Below are 17,368 nucleotides of genomic sequence, written 5' to 3' on the forward strand. Positions count from 1 at the left end.
TCTTGGGGGAAGGTGGGGATTACTTTAATTCTCTAGAACAATTTTAGGAGAATTAACATCTTTCTCAGTGTAAGCTGATTTTTTCATATTCTACCTTTAGTGGATGTAAAAGCCCCGCTTGCCCCATTTGGGCTGAATGAAGTCTGGGGCTCCAGCGTGAGCCACGGATTCCCACTGTTATTTGAGTTCCAAAGGGAAGTTGGGTTGCGCATCTTTTTTTTTTTTTTTTTTTTTTTTTTTGAGACGGAGTCTCGCTCTGTCGCCGAGGCTGGAGTGCGGTGGCCGGATCTCGGCTCACTGCAAGCTCCGCCTCCCGGGTTCACGCCATTCTCCTGCCTCAGCCTCCCGAGTAGCTGGGACTACAGGCGTCCGCCACCTCGCCCGGCTAGTTTTTTTGGTAGTTTTTTAGTAGAGACGGGGTTTCACCGTGTTAGCCAGGATAGTCTCGATCTCCTGAGCTCGTGATCCGCCCGTCTCGGCCTCCCAAAGTGCTGGGATTACAGGCTTGAGCCGCCGCGCCCGGCCTGGGTTGCGCATCTTTAGCGACTCCTGGATCTTTTCTGTGCCATCTCTGCCCTGCTCTGTGACTTAGGAGGGTGACTGGTTTGGGCTCATGCAATGGGCTCCTTTTCCTCTGGCTTCCAGTTATGTTAAGCTAGTGGGGAAGGAACACAGGCAGGCGATGAGAAGGAGAGAAGAGCGTGAGGTTCAGGTATTTATTTCCTGGCTTCCTCCCTGCCAGATCATTTTGGGTTAGCTGTGTCCCTACCAATGGCGGTTACAATTCATACCTACCAGGCAATCTTTTCCTTCTAGCCTTCTCTCTCTGGCTCCCCTTCAGCTTAAGGGTAGTAATGGCTCCCCCAAACCTAATGTGGGTACCACATTAACCCTCGTTATTTCCCAACACCTTTCCAAACCTTTGTTAAGCACTCTCCAAATCATGCAATTCAAGCAGGTCATCTGTTTCCTGCCAGGACCCTGATTACTACAGAAGTGGCGATTTTCTAGGCAATATTAAAAGGTACTTTGAGAATGAGGACCAGTTACACCAATGGTAATAACCTTGCTGAGTCTGCTTACAGAATGTGTCTCTGGCTAAACCTGCCTGAGTACAGCATAGAGGCTTTAGCTTTCTCTTTCTAGTATCGTGTTAAAGTATCAAGGGACTCTTTATGATTTAAAAAGTAAGATTAGTAGCCTTGAAGTGTGCCCTTAAGTGTCCATAAGCATTTTAGCCATGAGTTATTTTTCACTTTTTGCCTTACTAAGTTGATAATAGATGCTTGTGGTGTTTGTGCTTGCGTCTGAGAAATATCCACAGCACTGCCTGAGGATGTCAGTAGGAGAGGTGAGAGTGTCAAACAGGAACAGACTTTATGACTTTAAAGTAATAATAAAATTGCTGCTATTTGAAAAATTAGGCTCGAAGCACTTATAGGGACCTCAGCCTCAAGCTGCAGTGAACAAGAGAGAGTTATTCTAATTCTTTTTTTTTTTTTTTTTTAATTTATTTATTATTATTAAACTTCAAGTTGTAGGGTACATGTGCACAACGTGCAGGTTTGCTACATATGTATACTTGTGCCATGTTGGTGTGCTGCACCCATCAACTCGTCATTTACATCAGGTATAACTCCCAATGCAATCCCTCCCCCCTCCTCCCTCCCCATGATAGGCCCCGGTGTGTGATGTTCCCCTTCCCGAGTCCAAGTGATCTCATTGTTCAGTTCCCACCTACGAGTGAGAACATGCGGTGTTTGGTTTTCTGTTCTTGTGATAGTTTGCTAAGAATGATGGTTTCCAGCTGCATCCATGTCCCTACAAAGGACACAAACTCATCCTTTTTTATGGCTGCATAGTATTCCATGGTGTATATGTGCCACATTTTCTTAATCCAATCTGTCACTGATGGACATTTGGGTTGATTCCAAGTCTTTGCTATTGTGAATAGTGCTGCAATAAACATACGTGTGCATGTGTCCTTATAGCAGCATAATTTATAATCCTTTGGGTATATACCCAGTAATGGGATGGCTGGTCTAATTCTTAAATGGAGTCTTACATTGAAGTTGTTGAACTCCTCTTTTGACAGTTGGGTTATTTAGTTGTCTGCTTTAGCAATGAATTTTTGGAATGACATCTGTAGTGCTGGTGAGGACTGCTGAATTTCTTGCACTGAAATAGAAATCAGGATGTCATTTGCTGACAACGGTAATTAACCCGAATCACAAATCAGATTGTGCTGGCAAATATGATGGTGTAATAACTGCTAGAAGTTCAAAATGAAAAAGTCAATAGCAAATAAAACAGGATATCACGTAGTTTTTAATGAAGCTTTAGCTTCTTAAAAAGCGAGCCTAAGTGGAGTTCCCTTTTCAATTGGACAAGGCTACTTAGGTGTTCGTTTCTGTGCATGCCGAGGTGAGTTGTGACTTTTGTTTTTGGTATCACCTGGTGCAGCTACTGATTTTCTGTCTACAGTAGCCCCTTTGGGTTACTCTCCAGGTAGCATCCCTGTGGCATCACAACCCCCCAGGCCATGTGCCCCAGGAGACCGCATCATCTCCTGTACTAGAAGTGGCAAAATGGTGGCCATTAGGCGTGTTTGTTTGTCCCACACATTACTTTTATAAATAGTTTAAAACTGGGAGACACAAATTAAAGAAAAAACAGTTTCTGATTTTTCTTGGAAAATGGGTTGATCTGAATACTGCGGGGCCTCCTCACCACATGGTGATGATGGGCTGTGATGGGGGGGTGGGGCGCATGCTCAGCAGGGAGCCATGGTATCACCTGGCTACGGTACGAGGCATGTGTTGATGTGTTAAATACATCAGGGGTGGTTCTGGGTACCACAGGTGAGGAAGAGAAATAATTGATTCTATTATTTCTGTTTGTGTATCATTGGTATAAGAAACTCCAAGCTCCAAGAGGCCAGAGACCTTGTCCATCTGTCTTGGTATACCTCAAATTCGTAAACGTTAATTGAACTGAAAAGAACGTCAACTTAGGAGGGTAAATCTGGTGATGGTATTCAGGGGGCTTAAAGGAGGGTACTGAACATTTGAAAAAGGCTATAACCATAAGGATGGCTGAGGACACAGACTAAGACAGTAGCAGAGGGAAGAGGGAAAGAGGAAACCCTGAGACAATTCAAATAAACATTCATTAGATTTAGAGACCGGTAGGATGTGAAGGAGAAAAGGAAAGGATGATCTTGAAGCCTCAAGGGGTAGTGTTGCCATTAGTCCAGTTAGGAGGATGGTTGGTGAAAGCCACAGGATCCTTTCTGCTTCCCTATCTCCAGTCTTTTGACATGAGGAATCTCAGGCTTAATCATACTGATTTAGCTAATGCTAATAATGAGCTGAATTGTCCCCTTTTGTTTTTAATCCCAGAGCTAAGACCATCAAGAATACAGTCTCTGTGAACCTAGAACTGACAGCAGAAGAATGGAAGAAGAAATATGAAAAAGAAAAAGAGAAGAACAAGACTTTGAAGAATGTTATCCAGCATCTGGAGATGGAGCTGAACAGGTGGAGGAATGGTAAGGAAAAGTAAAGAGGAAGAGTGAGGCATGAGTGTGTGCTTTATTTTTATTTTTATTTTTTTTGAGACAGAGTCTTGCTCTGTCACTCAGGCTGGAGTGCAGTGATGTGATCTCGGCTCACTGCAACCTCTGCCTCCAGGATTCAAACCATTCTCCTACCTCAGCCTCCCAAGTAGCTGGGATTACAGGCACGCACCACCACACCTGGCTAATTTTTGTAATTTTTTTTTTTTTAGTACAGATGAGGTTTTACCATGTTAGTCAGGCTGGTCTTGAACTCCTGACCTCAAGTGATCCACCCACCTCGGCCTCCCAATGTGCTGGGATTATAGACGTGAACCACCATGCGTGGCCGAGTATGTGCTTTCTTCTTCTTGTGACTGTTGGCATCCTGGGAGGCACTTGGGAAAGCTGGGACAATGGTACAGCTTGATTCCTCCTGGCAACAACCTGTATGAACAAGCAGAGATTTTCTTAGTCCCTAACACAGGCACCATCCCCATCCCATCACTTGGCTAGCATGCATTGTTAGTGTGGACCAGTGATTATCTGCAAGACTGCCTTAATCTGCTTCCAATGAGATGCCCTCTATCCAATATTGTAATAACTTGCTGGTACCCCTATTTGTAGGTTAGAGGAAAGTGCCTGAGACTTAGTGGCTCAGACTGCTTTTGACTTAAATGAAAAATGTCATTCTCTCCTATGTGAGTTTTATCACTGGTTTGGGGTTAAAAGTCTACCTCTGGCAAATACTTGCATTTTTTGACCGAACTCATCTTCATGCCAGAAATATAGGGCTCTTGAAGGAGCCCTGTGCTAAAATGGAGTCTTAAAGGCTTGGTTCGTGACTCGTTTTCCTTCTTCCCCAAAACATTCTCTTTGGTTTGTTCTACTGGGAGAAAATATCTCAGAGAGCTGACATGCAGTGGGTGGGTGGGTTGTGGGTGAGGTGTTAAGAGGGGTTTCCAGATCTAAGTGCAGACAGATTATTTTAGTGATTTTAGCATTGTGACGTAGGTTAGAAGGTAGAAGGCTTTTTAATTTTTTTTTTTCTTTTTAACTAAAATAAGGCAGGTTGGTGTGTGTGTAGGGGAATGGCGGATAGTTGGAAGTGGTTCTTCAGGTCCTCTGCTGCTGTACTCAGTACTTTAGGTGCTGCAGCAGTACCTCAGCTTTGGTTAAGGGTAGGAACCCGGGGGCTGTTGGGCAGGATCCGGAGGTAACACTGACTGTTCGTAACTGCAGCAGATTGTCTTGTGATTACATGTTTGCCACTGCTTTTTGCTAGTAAGGGTGAGGTGTCAATGAGCTATTGTTTAATAGAAAAACAATTACGTGGCAAACGAGAATTCAAGACAGGTTTCAAAAATGACCTAGTAGCCTAAATAACATGATTCTTTTACTTTGAAAGATTTTCTAGCAGCACACGTGTTTGGAAAGCTGCTAGAATAATTGAATAATTCAGCACCTGAGGCTGGTGGATGATTCTTTGCAATTTGGCAGGAATGGGAGAGTCGGGAGCAGTAGTTGGCAAGGTGGGGAGTAGCCATATGAAGTTTTATTTCGGGAATCCTCCAGGTCAGTTCTCTGTTGGGTGACCAGGACATTTAGTAAAGCCTTTTGGTAAAGGATTGGAGGTGCTGGCTTTAGAAACATTACAGGGTGGACAATGAACCTTTTTTCTCCCATCCTTTTCCATCTCTTGCCAAACTTTAACCTTGCAGTTCTCTATCCCTCATCAAATGCCATTCTCTGGGATCTGCCCACTGCCCTGTTTGCCTGACTCACCGTCATGCCTAGCATCTTTTGGGCACTCAGTCCTGTTTTTGGCCTCTTTACTTGGACATCATTTTAACTGTCAATCTTCAAACACCTTGCAAATCTCCTTAGAAATGTACTGTTTTCTCCCAGCTCTTTGGGAGGACGAGGCAGGCAGATCAACTAGGTCGGGAGTTTGAGACCAACCTGGCCAACATGGAGAAACCCTGTCTCTACTAAAAAATACAAAATTAGCCAGGCATGGTGGCAGATGCCTGTAATCCCAGCTACTTGGGAGGCTGAGGCAGGAAAATCGCTTGAACCCCAAAGGCGGAGGTTGCGGTGAGCCGAGATCATGCCATTGTACTCCAGCCTGGGCAAAAAGAGCAAAACTCCATCTCAAAAAAAAAAAAAAAGAAATGTGCTGTTTTCGGTGCCCTCTTGGATGAGATCCTACACGAGCCCTTAAGTTACATAATTTGGGAAAAATAATGTATGATGATATACTCTGGCACAGAGTAGACCTCCAATAAATGTATGTGAAGCAAACATATGCTTAATGCAGGTGCTGGAGATTAAAGGGTGGGCAGTCAGATGTGGTCTCTGCCCTCAGGACGGTCTGAGCTGGGAAGGAGGTAAATGCCAGTCCTTACCAATAAATGTATGATGGTCATCCATGCTGCATACAAAGAACGGAAAGCACAGGTGTCAAGAGTTATACAACAGGGCGCCCTGACCTTGACTGAGAAGCCAGTGAAGAACAGTTCCTTGAGTATGCAATATGGAGATTAGTATCTGAGAGAAGCAGCAGTTAGCCGGGCAAAATAGGGGACATGAGGTGAGGTGGGGGCTCCGAGAATGGAGGACAGAGGCCAGCGGGGAGCACTGGCCTGAGATGGGCTGGAGGAATAGGCGGAGCTCTCCCGTGTTCAGGATTTTGGTCAAGGGTGTTAAGCTGCAGGTCATACCTTCGAATTTTTGAAGATCCATCGGCTGTATTGGAGAGTGGACTGCAGGTCAGAGAGGAGGGCTGGGAGCTGGGGTGGTCTTCCAGGGATGAGGTGATGGTATTGAAGTGAGAGGGCAGTAGGAAGGGAGAGAAATGGATGAACCTGGGAGGTATTTAGGAGGAGAAATTAGCTGGGTGTGGTGAGGAGTTGGCTATGGGAGAGGGACGTTTCAATAACAGCTGTGAGTTTTCTGGCTTGCCAAGTTGGATGGAGGGCGAGACCATTCCCTAAGACTGGGGATGCTGGAGGAGAACCAGGGGTGAGGGAGGAGGGAGTTTTGGGTTCCCGTGAAACATTCAGGGGAACATTATTCAGATAAGAAGTTAGGTCTGAGGGTCTGGAGCTCAGAGGATCTGCTTGAGTTGGAGTCATCAATCTTTTGGTAGTAATTGAAGGCATAGGTAGGCGTGAGGGCCCTTTGGACTACAGAGAAAGAAGAGAAGATAGAGAGAGTCTGAGAGGCTCCCAACACCCCCATTGCCACGTCACCACTGGTTGTGATGGGAGAAGGGAATTGGAGGGATTCCACAGAGCTCTCCTTTTCTCCCCAGCTAACATTTGTATTTAAAGGTGATTTTTCTGGAGGCAAAGTTCTTAAATGTAGAGAACTGACTCTAGTGATGTAAGTTTCAGGCGAGAAGGAGAGTAGTGAGAGGCAGTGAGGAGGTGGGGAGAGGTCCTTTGTCCCATGGAGGGGGCAGATCTACCTCAAAGAGTAACTCTGCAACAGACCAGGCCAGGCTTTTTGTTATGTTCTGAGTCTGGGCATTTAGCCCTCAAGTAGCCAATATGACCATGAATGACAGGCCCAAAAATGTCCCCAAGTGGATCAGTCTCTGGTAAAGTTGCGATCTGAACAGAGTGGGCCTGACTCTAAAGTTCATTCTCTTTCTATTGTCTGCACAGCCTGCTCATCAAGCTGATTTGTGTGCAGGGCCAAGTAGATGGGTGTAATAAATATCATGCCAAAAAAAAAGGGGGCACTGGAAGCCCTTCCATAGTGTCCCCACATGTCCTAATTCTTCAGAGCAGAAGATAATGAGGGCATGGCTGGTGTGTGTAAACGTGAGAGCTGGGCTTTTGAGATGTGGAGTAAAAAAGCATCAGTGCCCTTCACTAAAACCAGAGCAGCAGGATATTGCCAACTTTCCTTTGAAACTCAACACACACATTGGTTCTAAACTTGCAGGAGGTGGCTACTCAGTTCCCCTCAACATTTCCTGGGTATTGATATTTCCACATTGCGGTCTCAACGAGTTAAAGAGGCCTTGTCAATTGTGTGCACTCTCCCCGGGAAAAAGATTTCTTCCTTTGCATGGTATTTATAATTTAAGAGTTTGGCTGCTATACTTCAGCTGCTGGAGAGCAAGGAAGGAGTGTGTGTAGCCGAGTGTGTGTGCATGTGTGTGTGTGTGCGCATGTGCGTGCGCATGCTTGTGCTTTTTCCTACTTGCTGTTACATAGAATGAAGTAGCAATACAAAGGAGTAGGAAATCAACTACAGATCAGGTGCAGGCAGATAATGGAGGTAAGTGAAAATAGATAAGTTTGATCCAGTGATGGTACTGTGCCACAGGACAGGGCATGCCCTGCCCTAAATCATTCAAAATTGGTGAAATACTACATTATCTATTACATGCCTAGAGGTTGGTCTCACCCTCCCCCACACCTCCACCTGTACCAATTTTCAACCCTTTGTAGCTCAATGGGTGCTATAGATGGAATGTTTTGTGTCTACCCAAATTCATATGTTGAAATATTAACCCCTAAGGTGGTGATAGTAGGAGGTGGGGCCTCTAGGAGATAGGGTTCTGAGGATGGACCCTCAATAATGGGATTAGTGTCCTGTGAGTTCTGAGAGAGCTTCCTTCCCTCTGGTCTCCACTATGTAAGACTATAATGAGATGCCATCTGCAAACCCAGAAGAGGGCCCTCACCAGGAGGGCCCAACCATGCTGGCACTCTGATCTTGGACTTCTAGCCTCCAGAACTGTAAGAAATAAATTCTGTATAAGCCACTCAGTCTATGGTACTTTTCTTATAGCAGCTGTAGCTAAGACAGGGGCCACTTCAGAATGTAGGCCGAGCAGTTTTCTCCTCTGGGCACTGTTGAACCTTGATTCTCAGAAGAAGGCCTGTGACTCATATCACATACACTACACTAAGCTTTAATTCCTTTCTGACATTACCATGGAGGCAGGATAACTCCGGGCATGTGCATGGGGCTAAGGAGAGCCACCCACTGGCCTGGTTCTGTTCCCCAGGGTGCTAGTTAGGATCCTTGGGTTGCAAGCGACAGGAATTGACACTGCCTGGCTAAAGCCAAAAGAGAATGCGTTAGAAGGACACGAATGATTCGCAGACTCCAAAGGATAGCAGAGGCAACAGGTTCCAACAAGTGTAGGCTGGGACTGCTTCAGGGATGCAGGCAGCAGGCAGCAGAGACAGGCAGGTCTCTTAAGTGGACGCACCTGGAATTAACGCTTTTTCCCTTCTCTATGTGATTATGTTGGAGAAGCAGAGGCCCAGGATAGAAGTGGGAATACTGTGCTTGCTGGTGTGCCTTGGCAGGGCACTTTGATCAATTGTCTGATGAAGACTGCACACAGTTGAGGGGGCTAATTCCTTAAAAGAAAGTTGAGGTGCTATTTTGTAAGAATGGGTATCGAGTGGCTGAAAAACAACAAATGTTCACTACAATCTACTAGTGACATCTTGTGGGCCGTAATCAATGGCTGGTCTTTCTTCGAATCTGGAGGCTCTGTTGGATCTTTAGCCTCACAGAGATTCGTTCAGCCTACTTGCTTAAGGAACAGATAGATGGAGTGGGGCAGTTGCCAGAAAATGGAATTTTTTTTTAAAGCTCTATTGCTTTGTTGCTCATATGTGCGGAAAAGACTCGAACAATCCTATATATGGAGATAGAGTTAGATAGTTGGATTCAGAGTGAATTACAGCTCCAGCTCATGCTAACCTCCTCCCAATCCATCAAGAAAACTCTTGACAGGAGGACGGGGAGGGAGGGGTGAAGCCTGCATGCACTGCTCCTTGTTGCTGTCAGGTCAGTCTTCACACGTGCTCTCTTCTGATACTTTGAATTTTACACTTGAAAAATAATTTTTTACAGGGATTTAAGTCAGAAAAAGGAGGACCTGAAAATCCAGGTGTCAGGAGAACAGGGAAATGACTGGCAAATTGGTGTATCTGCAGATTCACTTCTCTTGTATAATTGCCTGTAAGATTAAAAAACTGTGGATGTAGATTTACCTTATCTGCTGAAGTCATGCAAAGAAATAATTTCATCACAGACTGAGAAAGTGTGGAAAAATCGGCAGTCTCTAACGCAGATTTGTTCATCCAGCTCAAAACCCGTGAGGCCAGCAGGCATGGTTCAGTAACTAGCTAAATCTGTAGCCTCTAGTCTGATTTGGGGCTTTGTGGAACTTTGGGACCGCCATAATTGGAACACAATTTGCTTTTGTAGCATTAAATTTTCAAAGATGCTGGCCCCCTTCTCAGATCCATGATTATAATGGACTCTCAGAAATTAACATTTCATTGGAGAGATCTAATTTACTAGGCCCTCTGCTTGCTTTTGAGAACACAACCAAACCCTGTAATAGAAATACCTTAGTCTGTCCACTAAGAGAATGTTGTGGCCTGTTCAGGAGGTCATGAATGTAAGGAGGATGCAGAGTCCCAGGTGACCAGTTTATTAGAAAATCGCTCTAGGAGGGATTAGAGGATGTTTTAAGCTGCTTACAGTATTTTTAGGAATGAGGGTGAAAGATGCTATTTGCATGCAAAATAATCTCATCAAGGAATGTTTTTTTTTTTTTAACATCACATTTATATAATGACATCTTGTAGCCAGCTGCTCTCACCCATCTGGCAACTTAAAGATTTCCTTTTAGTTTCTTTGATATAGAAATTACCTACCATTAGGTCTGCCACTGGGCCTATTTAATTGGTATTAAAAGAAAGCATCTCGTTTGCCAGATCTGCTGTGGTTTCTGGCGGAAGCTGTGAGTGACCAGCAAATCTGCTCCAGAGTTACTGAGAGAATGCAATTACCTTTCTGTGTTCTCCTGAGGCTTTAGGAACTCAACTTATGAAAAGGATAACTAGCTTGTTGCTATTTCATGTGTGAAATTTTAATGAATTACTGGCAGTCTAATGGTTTTCTTTCTTTAAAAAAAAAACCCCAAAAACCTATTTTAGAAATTTTAATAGCCCTAATGAGAATTTTTGATTAGTGTGTCATTCTCATCTGTTGCCGTTGATGGATTTCTGTTTTTTGTAGAGATGTTATTTACGCCCTCTGGGAGTTTTTATTTTATAATTAGAATGCTCTGTAAGCCTTACAGGTATGCTTCAGTGAATGCTCCTATGTAAACACAAATCTTTTTAGTCCTTAAAGGTAATTATATCTGACAATGGTAAATGCCAGGATGCTTATTTAAAGAAGGGGAAGGTTTCCAGTCTGTGTGTGGGGGGAGGCCTTTCAGATGCTTTACAATATTATGAGCTCTTTTCCTATAGACAGCAGGTATAAGCCTCAGGGTCTAAACTAAGAGAAATCTGCTTTTAATGCAAAGAGGGAGACTAAAAATAGATGCTAATCTTCCTTTGGTGGTCTTTTTCTCCTTCTCCCACCATCAGAGTTCAGGGCATTATTTCTCTAGAGTCTGTTTGCTGCTGTCTTCCTTGTTCGAATCAGTTATTCCATAATCACCATGTGGGGGCTTCTCCAGGGACTCGGTCCACTGCAGTGCAGGGAATATTCTCCATTAGCGTGGTGAGATTGCCATGGAGACAGATAAGCTAGTGTCAGGTCTTGCCTAGTGTTGGGGATTTACAGTCCCCGGACGTGTTTGTGAGCCGGACGGTGTAGTTACCAGGACGCTTCTGGAAGTCATTTTCTCGGCCCTTTGAAGGGCAGTGGTGTTGGAAAACCAGCTCTTGGTTCCTCTCTGGGCAGGAGATGTGCTGCTTTAGTTACTGCGTGTTGTGGCTTTGTTCTTCTCCGTTGAAATGGCTGCTGTAAAAAATAATCCTGACTGCCTGACCTTTAGAATATAAACTGAAAAGAACTGGTTGTTTAGATGTAGCTTTGTAGGAGACATGTTAATGCTTTGATTGAGAGAATTGTTCAAGAGAAACCACAAAGTCTGCTGTAGGTTTCAAATACTGTTTTAATAATAATAAAAATAAACCTGAAAGGGACTTGCATGGCTATACCATGTTTTATTTTTGGAACTGAGCTCCAGCCACAAAGTTATTGTGAAGATCTCAGAAACACAAATCACAGAATAAGTAAAAATAGTAATTTATCTGCCAAGCCTACAAAGTTGCAAATTTGTCAGGGAGAGGAGGGGATAAGAGATGGACTTTAAACAATATTGCCTTTTGTGCTTTTTACATATGCTATCTTCATTTATCTTTAGAACAACCCTGTGATAAAGGCATTGTTATTTCCTCTCCTTTACAGAAAGTAAACCAAGAGAGGAAGCAGGAGATGGGCTTGTGATTAATGAGACCTGTTTAAAGGTACAATGTGGCTTTAGCATCCTGCCATAGCACTGGAGATGACGGAGTCTCTTGACTACTTTCACAGTGCCTTGTAGCAGCATTGGCTAGCTTGCTGGATTTCTGCCATCTGGGACAACCCTTCTACTTGGTGATGCTGTAATTCCTTAATGGGAGAAGAGGGCAGCTTTAGGGGAAGTCAGGCCTGTGACTTTGGTTAGAACAGGTCACTTGCTGCTAAGATTATAGAAGTCTATCCCCAGCCCCTGCCCACTCAGCTGAATCAAAACACACACTGGGCAGCTCCTTAGCTCACCCTAGCCTCATGATACCGTTGCCTCTTTGGCCATTTGAAACCAAAGAACACAGGGAATATGTCTCTTCCAGATGTTTTTGTATCTTACCTCTTTACTTGGAGTGAGTTGGCCTGTGGATAATGTGACCATGTTCTGGTTGGTGTCTGGTCTAGTACAGCTAAGAATTTCATCTTTGTCATGCCTAAGCTGGAAGATTAAATTCATACTGTATTGGATTGCCCTGTTCCCAAATTTTAGAAGCTAGAGCTCAAAAATTAGAGATACTGTCACAATCCAAGAAGAGGAAGGATATTTACCAAAGTGTTAGTGGTGAATTTCTCCGGGGAAGGAACAGAATTAGAAGGGAGGGGTGAAGGAGGACTTTCAAGTTTTAGTTGTATATTCCACATTGCTTGAGTTGTTTATGTTAAGAATGTATCCTGAATTATTTGTGTGGTTAGAATATCTATCTATCTATCTATCTATCTATCTATCTATCTATCTATCTATCTCCGTCTATCTATCTATCTCTATCTAATATGTTTAAGAAAAAAAAAAAAAACACAATACTGCTTTTATAGCCCATGGATTTAGCAGACTGTAGAGAATATAGATCCTTTAATTGGATGAAATCCAGTCTGCACACTAAGGTTGTTGATGGATATTTTAAGCCAGGAATTGGAACTGAATGAAATATTGATTTGGTTCAGGTTCAGTTCAAAGGCTACTCTGATATTCTGGTTTTGTTTCAGGTCAATAATTTTAGAAAAAAGGCTTAAGTATAGCACAGTCTTGTTGGAAAAGGAAAAAGGGTTGGCTCAATTTTATATTCAGCAAAGTAATAGTTTATTCTATGTTTTGCTTCAAGTTGCTGCTTCAAATGGAACTGTGATACAAAAGTGAAAACATTGGGTGTTAATTTTACTTAACACGGAGGCCCCATGTCGTATTTTGTGGTTATTCAGCGAGATAATGGAGTCATAAGCAGCAGAAGTAAACTATGACAGTGTTTTGTTTATATTGAGATAAATGTGTACAGTGTTCAGGTGGGTTCCTTGAAGCATGATATATATTGTTAATGAAGCCACAGATTGAGATCTCAGTTACTCTATTATTTTTATTTATTTATTTATTTATTTATTTATTTATTTATTTATTTTTTGAGACAAAGTCTCGCTCTTGGTGCCCAGGCTGGAGTGCAATGGCACTATCGTGGCTCACTGCAACCTTCGCCTCTCGGGTTCAAGCGATTCTTGTTCCTCAGCCTCCCAAATAGCTAGGATTACAGGTGTGCACCACCACGTCCAGCTAATTTTTGTATTTTTGTACAAATACTGAATTTTGTATTTTTACTAGAGATGGTATTTCGCCACGTTGGCCAGGCTGGTCTTGAATTCTGGCCTCAAGTTTTCTGCCCATCTTGGCCTGAGCCACTGTGCCCTGCCTTCTGTCATTTATTTTTGAAAAACTCTCTGACTCAACGCAGTTTTCCTGGGGAATTTTTACAAAATGGATTTTGTGGGCTGAGAACTGGGGTGAGGCTTGGAATACTGCAGACACTCTGACTACTGACTGCAGCAAGATGATTGTCGTGTTGATGGTAAACATGGTGATGGAAAAGTATGTTGGGTTTGGTTTTGCTTTCCAGGAAGATATTTGGGAGACTCAGTGGGGCCAGTAGTTTTCTTAGAATCCTTTTTATGCACTTTATGTCTTTGATGTTCTTGTTGGAGATAGCCACTGGCCAGCTTGCGAGCTGTACCTTTTCCATCAATTTGATTGTCAAATTTGGCAATTCTTCCTTTGAAGGCCCCAACAAATGCTACTCTGCAGACTGAGAAGTCGTAGGTAGGATCTCTGCAAGATAGTCTAGATTGGCTGCATTTCTTTCCTAAGACTACCTGATATCACAGTAGATTATTCTATTTGAACTTTCCAGCAGAGGCAATTAATTCTGGCTTCTGGGGGAGACAGTGGTATTGAAATGTGAGCTTTTGCAGCGCTAGTCTTGGATCCAGGGCTACCCTGTCTTCTGACCTCAGATTCAGAGATTCTTGAATTCAGAGGATTTGAGCCTTACAGTGTTCTATCGAACAATGCCAGTGTGTTTCTTTACTTGGCTGTTTCTATTAATGAAACAGTGACATAATTAATTCATAATTAGGATGCCTTAGAGGTCTGTTTCCTTTTTAATCAATCACTAGAGAGAATATGACTCTAGTAAAGCCCCAGGATATTCCTCAACTAAAGCAAAATGAATGTAAAGAATTCAGGCATCTCTGCATGTTGGAGTAGCTTGGAACTGGTTTACTTCAGGGATGCATCTTGAGAGGGGAGATTTTACACAGTTCTCTTTTTTCTTAGACTTGTTTTGGCCAATTCACTAAGACCTTTCTTATCAAATAGAAAGAACACAAACTGTAACCACACAACCCTTTATTGTGTCCTCTGTGTATTTTTCACCAGGACTGGTTATTTTTAGTACTCTTCCTGGAGGGTTTCATACTCAATTTCTTTAATCTCCAACTCTGCTCGGCTATGTTTTGCAGGAGAAGCTGTGCCTGAGGATGAACAGATCAGTGCCAAGGACCAGAAGAACCTGGAGCCTTGTGATAACACCCCCATCATAGACAATATTGCTCCTGTTGTTGCTGGCATCTCTACAGAGGAGAAAGAGAAGTATGATGAAGAGATCTCCAGTCTCTACAGACAACTGGATGACAAGGTCTGTGGCCAGAGATTTATAGTTCTCACTCCGCTACAAAGATGAAAGAGGGCGGTCCCAGCTCCCTGTGGAGCTGATGTAGGGCTACAGCCCGATCTTTATGTCTGGTTTTCTAATACCTACTCTAGCACTTTAATGGTGCAGACTCAGGGAGCTTGATTCATGTGGATTGGAAATGTTAAAGGGAACTTGACTGAAAGAGCAGTGTGTTGGCCTAGACAGACAGGCAGCTGTTACTTAGAGTCTTGTCTTCTAGAGATTGGACTGGGCTGATTACTGCATGAAAGGCGGGGTGTGTGAGTGTCTGTGATCTTTAAGTCTCCTTTCCTTTCTTCTCTTCACCTCTTGGAAACTCCAGCAGTAGCCTCAGCTAGGGGCAAGGGTGGTGACTCCCAAAATTCAAGCATGTACTTTAATCATATAGCTATAAGGCTCTGGGATGAGAAACAGATAGTAGTGTGGTCTGATGGCTTTACCTAATTGGTGAAGCTCTTTTCACGGGTATATTCTTGAATGAAGTAGTTTGAACATGCTAACTGGGGATGTCCAATTTTATGACAAGCTTTTGGGACTCAAATAGTCATGTAAATGCACAAGTTGGCATAGAAGAAAAGAGGCGTTGGAGAACACTGTAGAACCAATTAAAGGTTGGGTTAGGAATCCCAGAGGCATGAGAATTAAATTGATGTTTTATATGATCTTGGCATGTTGCCCTTGGAATATTCTAAATCCTTTCAGTTCAGTTCATTTCATCAAGGTTGCTGATATTTTTAGTCTGATTTAATCTTTTCTATTGTGGTTCAGCTCAGAGTGCTTAGGGACACCTCTGGCTTGTGTGAAACAGCTTTGTTATGTTAACATTGCCATTAATCTTACAGGCCTCTCTCTTTGGGGTAAAGCTCAGAGTCTGGTATAACCTTTGCAAGCCGAATGTGACTGGTTGCCTTAAGGAAGGTAGTTCTGCTTGTTTATGATTCCAAGAGCTTGCACTATAACCACAGTGTTATTCTGGGGTCATCCTACCCTTCTGAAAACACATTTAATAAAATATTCACACCCATGAGATGGGTTACTTGCCCTTTAGGCTCCAAGCATACCGTTATCTTCCATTTCTGTCTATGTATTTTATGCAAAGCTTCAAACAAAGAGAAAAAATAGATCAATAGTAAGTTAACAGTATATGCAATTTCTTGATTTCTCCAAGGAATTGCTATTGTTTAAACAGTAAAGAACATTAGACCATATGCATTTTTTTCTCATTTTAGATCCGATGGGCTCATTTTTAGTAATCGCAGAGAATCCTGGGTGAGAGGGTGAGAAGCTGTTTCTGTGCTCAGTTCTCTATGAATAGATGCCTGCATGGCGGAATCGGGATCATTTACCTTGGCAGCACAAGGAACTTTCATTGATCCAAGAGAGAGACTTTAGAGTCTCAAATCCAGCATACAAAATGTAGTGATTAGGACAGAGAGATGAAAATGCCATGTCCAAGGCATTCAGTTGGTAGCTGAAGAACTGGCTTGACAGTCTCCGTCTCCTGATGGTCAGCCTAGGCCATTTCGTTATGTCATTTTCCTACAGCATGTGCTTTGAAAATTCTGTAAGACCCACTGTTCGAGGCTAGTATTTGTTGTCCACCACACAATGATGCTGAGAGATGTGGGAGAGGACTGAGCCTAAAAACCTTAGCCTTAGGGGGCACCAGAGCTAATGGTTTGCCCTCAGTGACCCTTCCCATAGACTGCCTGATTATGTCTCACCAGCTGTCATTCTTAGGGGTCCTTCTCTGAAATGTTCTAGGAGGCGCTTCCATGTTTCTGTTGACGTAGGTGGTTTGACACTTGAAGAATACATGAGGTGGGATATGGCCCCTTCGTAGTTTACTGAAAGGTAGAACAGGAGGTATTTAGGTCTGGGTGAGGCACTAGCCCAGTGTAGTTATGTGACTTACCCAAGGGTATGTCACACACAGGCGGCAGAGCTAGGATGAGGTTATATATCTTCTGACTCCCACCCAGTGCTCTTCCCATTTCACCCTCAGCCCTTTAAATGAGGACCTGGTCCACCTCAGTGAATCTATTTAGGGTGTGGAGGGAGAAAGACCACACGGTTTCCTCCCAGCTGCCCCTTCTGTCCCTCCGTGCTGCCCCACCAGGGCTCCAAGCACAGGTACTCTCCCGAGGCCATGCTGTGTGATGGGCAAGGATGCGCTGTGGAGTCAGACCTATGACAATGACACTGAGACCCGGGCAGACTTGTGACAATAACGCTGAGTCCTGGCTGATGCCTGGCCCCGCTGAAGGTGCTTTTCTCATCTGTATCGTGGGACTCATATCTGTTACTTCGAAAGGTTGTGGTGAGGATTAAAGGTTTCCAGTACATTGCAGGTGCCCAGTAAATATTAGTTTCCTTCTTTCTCCTGGGCTGGACTGGGCTCTGCTTACTTCTGTGTGTAGTGTGGAAGGGGTGAGGTGCCAAGCGGGCCACCAGCAGAGAC

The 17,368-nt window shown here is 43.6% G+C and overlaps 1 protein-coding gene across 1 annotated transcript in view; it reads left to right on the forward strand.

The window, feature by feature from the left end:
• The window catches only part of KIF5C (kinesin family member 5C), a 153,107-nt gene that overhangs the window by 84,265 nt on the left and 51,474 nt on the right, over positions 1–17,368 (forward strand). Inside the window, exons 11-12 of the mRNA XM_007964944.3 lie at positions 3,402–3,550; positions 14,696–14,871. Of these exons, the coding sequence (XP_007963135.1) occupies positions 3,402–3,550; positions 14,696–14,871 (325 nt within the window). The remainder of the gene's footprint in view (positions 1–3,401; positions 3,551–14,695; positions 14,872–17,368) is intronic.

This window comes from Chlorocebus sabaeus, chromosome 10 (assembly GCF_047675955.1).
Source record: "Chlorocebus sabaeus isolate Y175 chromosome 10, mChlSab1.0.hap1, whole genome shotgun sequence".
Taxonomy (NCBI): domain Eukaryota; kingdom Metazoa; phylum Chordata; class Mammalia; order Primates; family Cercopithecidae; genus Chlorocebus; species Chlorocebus sabaeus.